The 10,584-nt window shown below is 36.5% G+C and overlaps 1 protein-coding gene across 3 annotated transcripts in view; it reads right to left on the minus strand.

Moving 5' to 3' along the window:
• Positions 1 to 4,281, minus strand: part of TFDP2 (transcription factor Dp-2) — a 47,055-nt gene extending 42,774 nt beyond the window's left edge. For all 3 annotated transcript variants that reach the window (XM_086618653.1, XM_086618652.1, XM_086618654.1), the window contains exon 1: positions 4,252 to 4,281. In XM_086618653.1, coding sequence (XP_086474779.1) covers positions 4,252 to 4,266 — 15 coding nt within the window. In that variant the 5' untranslated portion in view covers positions 4,267 to 4,281. The remainder of the gene's footprint in view (positions 1 to 4,251) is intronic.
• Positions 4,282 to 10,584: the final 6,303 nt, after the last annotated feature.

A 10,584-nucleotide genomic window follows, 5' to 3' on the forward strand; every position in this document is an offset into this window, starting at 1 on the left:
TCCAGCCATTATGAAAATTCATCCACATTTAATTCTCTGAAAGTTTTGGATTATTAACTGATTTAATATTTAAGGAAATGTAACAAAAAACTTGAGGGTTTTTTTTTGTGCATCTTGTACTTCAGAGATCCAAATGATACAGAATTATAGCAGAATTTCTGTTTGCATAGAAATATGTATTTTCATGATGATGGTCCTAGTAACACATTTATAAAGAGCATCCAATGAACAGGAGCACTTCTCTCAATTTTATAATATTTGTATCTAAGTTTAGAAGAGCTTGACAACAAACTTGAATTTCATGAGAACTTAAATGATAAGTGTGGCAGATCTAAAGGAATTTGTTTCTCTTACAGAAGAATTATCGTAACTAAGCCCTACGAAGAAGCAAAGTGTGATGCAGTATTACAATACTGCAGCAGAATGAGAACTTCGTAGTATTTCATTTTGATGTCAGAGAGGTCCCAGGCCGTGTTGTTATCTGGAGACTGTACCGCCCTCTGCTTTTGCGAATCTTGTCACTTAACCACTCTTAAGCTGCAAACAGTAAACAATCCAATGCTTACATAGGTATCATTTATTACTTTTTGTACAGCTCATGTGATATTTCTGCTTTATAACACTGCCCCAGAGGGTCTGGATGACTGGGTATGGCAGGAGCTGGACTCTTGCTTCTGTCCACCTGCAGCAAGCTGAATCCCGCCATGAGTAAGATGAAGCAAACACCTGGCAGGCCTTTGCATCCTATTAAATATTTTCATCAAGTTTTTTTTCCCCTTTCCTAGTAGGTGACTAAGAAGTTTCCAAATGAGACAAGGGGAAAGAAAAAAAGAATTACAACAAGAGTCTTGGATGGGGCAAACTGTCATGAGCTGCTCTTGTAGCTTATCAGCCTTCTCCACTGCTTGACATACTGCTCAGGTAGCAAGTCTCCACCTGCAATCCATCTCTTTCCTTACAGAAATTAACTTTCCCATTAACCTAAAGACTGTTTGCTCTCTCTGCCCCAGATTTAATCCAGATTATAGCATGTAAAAGTTGTAAACAGGCAAGGGATCCATTTACTGGCTGTTAATCCATTACCTGTTTTTCTTACACCTGTAAGCCCTAACAGACTCACTTGTAGACAGACCGTAGCAGTATCACTTACAGAAGCAACTCAGGTAGGATCTAAAAAAGGTGCTCTCATAATAAACTAAAAGAAACCTGCATAGACTATCAATGCAGAACAGCTAGTGTCCTTTGTATTGTTTTTGAAGAGTTTCCTGTATAAGACAGGTGTTAAGGCTTGTTTAAGTCCTTCTTGTCCAACTTCAGCAGTTAAACTCACTTGTTTTCTTCCATATTGATATGTGAAAGGAGGACTATTATAGCCATTTAACTGATCTCATCTATGACAAGACAACCACCCTCTGAGAAGCCGTGACAAATAACTCTGCAAGCACATGCATATAAATTCAGATCAGATAATCAAAAGCCTTATTAAAATAATCTGCTTGAGTCATATTATTTATTTTGTCCTAAAAATAAGTTTACCACAAGTATTTGCTCATTTTTAATCCATTTCTCAATACTGTTTTGGTGCCTTCTTACCTGAAGGACAGATAGGAATGGAAGTATAAAGTAGGCAAGAAAAATGCATTTTATGATACAAGCAAAGAATGAAAGAACCCATTATGACAGGGTGATTTATATTACATCTGGGTACAATGTGTATGCTAAGCATGTAAACATCAAATCCCCAAGAGAATCCATAACTTTTATTCAACATTTTATTTTTCATGGTTTAGTTGGATTTGTTTTCTAAGGAAGGTCAAATTACCCATAAGCAATGTTCCACAAGTAGATTCTAGAAAGCGTTCTGCACTTAGAGGAAGTGAGTAGTGAGCCCAGTCTTTATAACTCTCCCATCACATACTCAAAAAGTTAGCAAGGAAAAACAGTGATGGGGAACCTTATTCATCTTACATACACATTCAATCTATGGAAACATTTTGCCATGTGCTTGAAGCGCAAGCTTCCTTGGAGACAAGGCTGCTCAAGAGAGCTTATGCATGTGAGATGCAAAGACATTTTAGCCTAAACCCACTGCACTTTGTTCTTGCAGTGCGTTAGGAGCACAAACATCCCTACATTACTGTGTCCCAGTTGAGGGGTAGTGATTTCAGAACATAGAGGTGACAGCTTCCTGATGTGTATATGTCTGATGAAAGATACATGCCCTTTAAGAGTTTCCCAGAAGATGTCCAAATTACAGTACTTTAAAGTTCCCTTTCCTTGAGGCTTCAACAAAAAGAAAAAAAAAAGATGGAAATACTTCTGCAGAAAAGCTCTCTCCCTCAAATTACTCTGCAGATTATAAAAATATTTTAGACAGTGTAACAGACAAACATGCTACGTTTGAAACAGGTTTTAAGCTGCAGAAATCCATAGACATATACTAAACCCTGGAACTCTGCAAATTGAGAAGCATTCTTGGGCCTTCTAACAGCAATAGAAAACACTAGGGCTGACACCATTGGCCTGAGTGTGCAGTTCTGAGTAATTAAGGTTGGAAAATCTTGAAAAACTGCTACAAGGACAGAAAGCATATGACCACCCTTGTTTTTACACCATTATTTATTTTGCAAATCTTTTGAACAGGTATACTTAACATGAAAACTGAGTTCTATTTTCATCTGCATCACAGTAACTGATTTTTTTAAAATAAACTCATAAATATTAAATACCTAGGTTTGCATAGTTTAATATGCAAAATTTGAAAGCATGCATACCAATACAACATGTATTCTATGAAATAACTATAGCCTTGCATTAAAGAAAACAGCAGCAAAAACGTATTTCTATATTCAGCACAAGTGTAGGCTGCCCAGACTGAATGTTGTATGTCTGTCCTCAGAGCTTTTCAAAATCCAAAGCCCTGAGCAAAGCACCAAGCAACTAGGTTCTGAATTCAATGTCAAAGAGCTTTAAGCAAAGCACCAGAGTAGATGGCCTCCTGAGATACCTTCCAACCTGTGTCACTCTATGACTCTATCACATGACACTCCATGGTTTTATTGACATTGATATTTATCCTTTGACTGCATTGAACAAAAGGTCAAAACCACAAATGATTTGTATTTGTGCACCTGTCCTACACACATCAGCAGAATTACCTATTTACACTACAGTTGAATATGGCCTATATAATAAGTGAATCTAAGGGCTTTGCATATACACATCAATTTATTTTTTGGCTTGGTCAGCTTTAATCAAACAGTCAGACATAAGACTTACACTCCAAATGAAACTATTAACAAAGCCAACAGAAAAGAAATTTCTGAGACGTTAGAATTATTTTTAACCAAACTATGCCCTTGGCATCAATCTAAAGAAATATGCACAAAAGCTTTTGCAGTTACTGAACAGATAGCCATCCTAGAGTTACCTGCACTTTTGTTGTGGGGTACTTCTTTAGTCATGTTGGTTCCTAAATCTGTTCAGATTCAATTGGACTGCAGGATGCTCTATCAAAGGCAGTCAAAAGGTAAATTGCCAAGGGCCCAAAGTCATACTCAACTCACTGACCACCAAACTCAATCAGAACTGTTCTCTATACAAATTGTGTACCTCAGGAAGCACAGCTCATTAGGCAGAAAACTAAGGTCAGGATGTTAAAAACTCAGGATAGAGGAGTCAAATATAGAGCCTCGCTACAGGCTTGTTAATGCAGCAGATGAAGAAACACAAAGGCACTTGGTCTTACAGAAACCAAGAGTGTACCGACATTAGTAAAGAAATATGCCATCCTTCTGTTCTTTCCTGAGTTTTGAGACTCGGACTCAGTAGAAGGATTTTACTGGTGCAAAGGTGAGACGCTTCAACAAATTGAGCGTCTCTCTGATCATTTTGGAACAATGTTAGAGGAATCACAGAATCATACAATATCTCAAGTTGGAAGGGACACGTAAAGATCAATAAGGAAACAGCATAAAGCACTGCCCCAGTTGTCAACCTGACCTATAGCTGAGTAAACTCCCCATCCTTAAAGAGCTTCTAACCAGTTTAAATTTATCAAAATATTGCAGATGATGATAGTGGGGTATACAAAAATCAGACAAGATTTTTGAAATTGAAGGTCTTTGTGTTTGATTTCTTCTATGGACAAATACAAGAAATCAAACACAAAGATCTTCACATTCGGAAAGCCAGAAGTGACTGGCAGCATGCCAATACAAAAAGTAATACAGGTTGTAGAAGTATACTTACATTTTTTGCCGTCATGTCAGACAATATTGCTTTATATTCTGTAAAACCATTAGATATCCCTTTTCATCTTCACAGAATCTTTAAAATGAACATTCTGTAAGAAAGTCAATAAAATATCTTAGTTAAAATATATTTTCAGTTACTTCTCTAGCTGAAACCCTGCATCTCCAGAGGATAGATTTACATATTTTTTTTTTTACTTTTTGATAAAGTCAATCACCACAATAGTAAAATTCTGCATGCATACTAGAAATGTACATTGCTTGGAACAGGCAGAGATGTAATCTTCTAAATATAAAGGCCCAACTTACATAGAGGCGTAACTATATTAATTTGCTAGCAAAGCATGTCATACCATTGCTAAAGTCTTGTAATTAAAACCATGCCATCATTTGCATCTAATACCGATTGACTCTAAAAACTGGAAGTGAATTAATTATCTCCGTCAAGTCTTTAACCTCCAACAACAGAGAAAGCTTCTAATTCCATCACTGCAGACATTCAAAGATCTTGATAAAAAGTAGGAAATACTATGAAATGTACATACACAGTAAACATTAGGTATTTTTAGGAAACATCAAAGAAGAAACATTCCAGTTCTTATCTTTTTAATATTTTCAGGCTTTTTATTAACCCTATATAATTAGAATTATAATATTAGAATTCCAGGAAAAGAAAAACATTTTGGTACACTGAAAAATACTTAGTGACTTCTTTTTGAAATCAAAGCTTCCAGATGTCTTACAGAACATAGAGCAAGTTACAAATCAACGCAAAGCACAAACCATTTTAAAGATAGAATTAACTTGACAAAGCCCTTAAATACTTTGAAAGCACTTTATAAGTACAACTTGCTGATAAAAAATGGACCACAAAAGACAACCGAATTGCACCTGGATGTATAAGAGAGGGAGAACTGTTCACACTTTCAAGCGTGGAATCAATTCAGTAAAATCTTTCAGAAGATGCTTTAACCAGTTACCAAGTATGAGTCATGACCACTTACAGCAGAACTCACCAGCTACCAAACCAGGGTGCAATTCATGCTATTTCCTCTGTATTTTGACCTACACCAAGTCTGAGAATGGTCAATGTCTTCACCTCCCTTTTAGGAAAGTGCCAAAATTTTTTCAGTAGTGTGCATAGGTAATGGGGACCTCTACCATCACTGCATTAGTGGTTTTGGACAATCCAGAAGAATTTTAAATTCTAAGATGTTTCTATAGATTTCTTGGTTTATTCAGACATTGTAACAATTAAACTGTTATAAGAGTCAGTGGAAAACATTTTACTCAGCTTAGAGGCGTTCTCTATTTCCTGTTGAATGAGTTGTATTTATCTTCCTTAGTGCTTCAATTCATTGCAGCTATAACTAAGCAATTACTCCAGCATGCGAACACCACACAATTCTGTCTAAGACATTCTCCCATGAAAACTTGTAACTTTTAGTTTCACAACAAAACATCCAAGAAATATGATGCATTTTTCTCTGCCTTCAGAGAGGACGCTGTAGAGAGATATCGATTCACACCCTAGGGAAAGGGGCTACTAGATCTGTGTAGCAATCCTGAAACCTGAAGAAGAGCCACCAAAAAGCCATAAAGCTACAGTGGTCATGGCAAAAAGCAAATACCAAATCCTTGCATTGTGTCTGAAAATTATGATCTATGTGCCTTTTCTTTTTCCAACTTCCTCCTCCCTCCACACAAACTCTCCAAATACATCATCTGGAGCTCTGGCCAAAATTCATGATGCAGTTTGACCTCCCTCTCTTGCTTTAAGAGGCTTTATGAGTAATTTACTCGAGTAAAACATAGTTAAGAACACATTTGCTAAGCAGTTTTAACCCGTTTACAGATAAGCAAACTAGTTTCATCTTTGACGAGTTATTTGCTGTCAGACTCAGTGATCCAGAAGGTATTGTCCATAAACTATTACAGTCCTTTGCCACAATGCTCTTCAGCCAGTACGAACAGTTGGTATTCTTCCAGCTTTATGAACACATTTTGTCAAACTCAAGAAGACAGACTTTGTGACCCCACCATCTGCCATGACCTCTTGTCAGGTTCAGACAAAAGAACCTACACAGATGGCCTCAAAATGGAGATTCTCTTCATTCCCAATTGCTGTTTGACAGCTTGCACCACACAGATAGAGAAACATAAAACTCAAACCTTTTTGTTCTTTAGCTGGTTTCTACTGAAATTAAGCTGCATAAGGACAGGTTTAGAGCCCAAAGCACATGAGACAAAGATTGCTTTATTTGAAATAACGTTGTCCCTTCATAATCTAAGCTTTGGTTTATAATCCACTCCTGTAATTTTGCCTTTTGGTCAAATATCATACAGTTCAGTGAGCCAACTGAACTGTCTGACTTAGTAAACTTTGAGTTGTAGTTTCTTCTAGGACATATGTTGCCTAATCACTTATGCCAATGACATTAAAAAGCCAGTTTGGGCAATAAATTTACAAAAGCCCAGATAATCAAGCTCTAGTTACAACGGAACAGTACAAGAGTGTTTATCTGTACCTATTCTCGTTACAAGTTAAAAGCCAGATCTGTTCTGAAGTTTCAGTGACACAGAAGCTGAATCCCAGTATAAGAAAATGCAAAACAGGAAACAGTTATCTGCAGTAAAATATTATATTCCTTCGTAAGTTTATTTTCTATGGTACAAAGTCTTATTTTTAAATCATCCCTTTAAGATACACATGCTGCCTAAAACCTAATGGTAGAAAAGAATAAAGCCCGGTACCATGACAGTCTATTTTCTGCCCCTGAAAATTAAGTTTTACCAAACTTATCCTGGTTTTCTTTAGCTTTCTCAAATTCTTATCAGTACCTCACATATCCCACCTTCACACACACCAGCACCACACAAAGAGGCCACTTCCACTTCACAACAGAAACTGTCATTTATGTAAATACTACATTGGTAGTAAACACATACAAATTAAGACAGCTATGGGACAATTACCTAAACTGTTATGATAAAGAGTCTTCATGGAACACAGAAAAAAATATGGAGATATTTTAGTATAGATTTTTATCATCACCAAGGAATGATTTTTCATTTACTTGATCAAGAATATTGCAAAGTGAAAATTATTCCAAGTAACTGGGTCAGCTAAGAGGAAAGAAAGTCTCATCAGTTTCAAGAAAAAGAAACCTGTGTAACACCAGCCTTTCCACTAGAAATTAGTTTCTATTCTTCACACCCCTCTCCATAGTACTAACTTTCAAGCTACGGTACTACAAAGCTGATTTCAGAGGACAGCAGTAACAAAAAAAGATTCCTTATTAATCAGTACAAGCTCAGTTTTAAACCACTAATTTATGCACAGCATCTACATGGATTAGACCACCTGTTACACATATGTTGCTTCATTGTGTCTCAGTTTTCAGACTAGTAAAATTTCAAAATTACAAAGCACTTATCAGAAATCCACCTGCTCCCAGGAAGCGTTTCCCCATCTTGTTCCTAAAAAATATTTCAATATCCAACTCATTTCTGAAGCAATTGAGATTGAAAGGACCAATTGTAATGAAAATATCTGTATGTACTAGCCAGATTAATTTCTTGGTACCCCAAGAAACAGAAATACAACTTTGTTATCAAATTTCTGCAATTTAAATTACAGATTTACAGATCCTCCATAAGAGGATTCCATTGATCTGTCAACTTTTCCCCCCAAGTCCTCTTCAGATGACTTAGTCCCAGTTTTATTCTTTATTTATGTACACAAGAAATAAACTTGGCCTACTGCAAAAGACAGAAATACCCATGTCCATATAAAATTCAGTTTGTCACTTAATAAAGAACTTCAGAAAGTCAGCTAAGGGGTGTATTCAACAAGTTGCGCATACAGAGTGGGAAATAAATCACTATCTTCAATTATCACACATTAATCTTTACTTTGAAAATAATATTAGAAAGTAGCTCTTAGGAAACATTTGAAACAAATTCCCACCATGATGTGCACATTGAAGGTCTTGGAGGTACTACAACTTATTTTTCCAGCTTTTACTGTGAACAACTGCATGCTGTCAAAAAAGCCCTAGTAGGTAACAGACAAAGTGATTAAAGAGACTGAACAAAGGAAATCCAAGTGACTGCTAAATGATATTAGGAGTTTTTAGCAATATAAAATAACTTGAGTAGTGAGTTTAAAAGCTTCATTGTTTAATCATTTTTACTTAAAAGACTGCAACCTATGATTCAAAGTACAGAAGTTTTCACTACATGACACAAAAATGAAATAAGCATGGCTGCTCTAACCCAAGGTGCCAACGGAAGACATAACTACCTGAACCTAATTTGAAAGTGAAGATCTCATCTTGTAGTTTGGGGGAATCAGCTGACACACAAGAAATCAGAAGGAACAAAACCAAATAAGTACCTACAATTCACGAGGTTCTCCTAAATTGCTGTGATGGAGCAAAATGCCAACGTATCATCAGAACAAATTAACCAACACCTCCTGACAAGAGCAGAAATTATGACTCAAGTTTACACAGCACAAAGAATCTGGAAATACAGACAAGGCCTACATGCAAGTTCAATTAGTATAAACCGTAGCACTTAAGCTATATAATGAACAACCAACATTTAGTGTGCTTTGCTAAAAGCATGTCAGGGGAAATGTCCCTGTAAGAACCTCATATATTGAGGCAACGAATCCATCAGATCCCTTTCAATACTCTCAGACTTCATCTCAAAGGCTACATCCCCATTTCTCCCACTACTCACTATATTTACTCTCACTGTTGCACATATTATGACGTAACTAGCAAAAGCACTGTTGATGGAAGCTACTGAATATCTTGAATCCCAGGGATGAAAACAGGACTGAGTGGATGTACAAGTGACAAGAACACACAACACAGGAATAAAATCCAACGCTGATCAAACACTCCCCTAGATGAAAGTGTCCAAAGTCTCCACGCACTTAACTGCACTGCTGAGCACCAAGCCCTGCTGCTGGTCCAGCCCTGACAGTGCTGAGACCCAAATCCCATCAAACTGGTGCTAGACGTTCCTTCCCTCAAGGGGCTCAGTTTCTTAGCCATGCTCTTAGAAATGCTCCATGTCATGCAAGTTCTATCAGTAAACTATATGTCCCAAAACAGGAGCAGCACTCATGGCTTATTTGAAAATCAGTCAGGTGAAGCACATCCCTTGTTGCTCAAGTAAAGAGGACATTACATTAAACATGTGGAATAATTCCCAAGTGCTTGAACCTTTGAAGGCTCTTTTAATTCCCCAAACCAGCTAACTGTCATTCAAGATAAAGTACGTAGGGTTTGACATCAGAACAGTGGATCACATTCATGCAGCACTTAAAGTAAGATAATCTAAAATTTATTTTTGACAACTTACTTTTATTAGCACAGATATGCACAGACACATTTTAAATTAACAGAAATTTAGTTGCAGTTCTTTTAAGTAGACGATCTATTCTATAAGCTCAGCTTTTGTTCTCTAACTAGATTTCTAGCCCAGGGTTTTTTCCATAGCTGACTACTATGCAGGACACAACATTTGGGAGTCTACTGCTTCAGTGGAAAGAGGGAGGTACAACTTCAGTTCAGAGTAAAGAGCACACTGTGTTTTCACAAACATACTTTTGCCTAAGAAATTTCATTTTAGCAATGGATTGACATTTGAAAAAAACTGTGATCTATATGAATCACTGCAAAACATCTTGGTAAGACAGTCTTTGTGCATTGCCAATAATCCATTAGCTCCTCTTTCAATTAAGCTCAGCTGAAAAGGGCATCTTTTTGACTACTGACACTTCAAATAAGCTTCTTGCTACCACCAGCTCATCTACTGTATGATACATCAGAGAATGCCTTAGATATTAATCTGGTCTTGTAATGAGTTTTAATTTTGAGATTTTAAAATTTCCAGAGTCATCAGTACATAGACAAATACATGGAACTGTTTAACCATCCTGTTGAGATACACTTTTGCCTACACCCCGCAGCTGGAAGGATCTTAATATCTAATGAACTGAAGATAATTTTATATTTGTATTTAATTAAAGATCACCAAGTTATATAGGAATAAAGTACTTGATGATGGAGAGAGACTTAGCAACTATTTCCTATGTTTTCCTTATAATTTGCTAGAAGCTTTGTTCTAGCTTAAAGCGACTATTACCTCTAGTCTTGCATGGATTGAAGATTATGACAGTATTCACTGAAGGGTAAAGGTTACAAAAAATGTCATACTTCTTTAGTTATAATTCAGTATAAAGGCAAAAAGGGATTTTTCGAGTGATGCACAAGCTCTCAAATACGGATTATAGCACAAAAAATTACCTAAA

This window comes from Tauraco erythrolophus, chromosome 11 (genome assembly GCF_009769465.1).
Source record: "Tauraco erythrolophus isolate bTauEry1 chromosome 11, bTauEry1.pri, whole genome shotgun sequence".
Classification (NCBI taxonomy): domain Eukaryota; kingdom Metazoa; phylum Chordata; class Aves; order Musophagiformes; family Musophagidae; genus Tauraco; species Tauraco erythrolophus.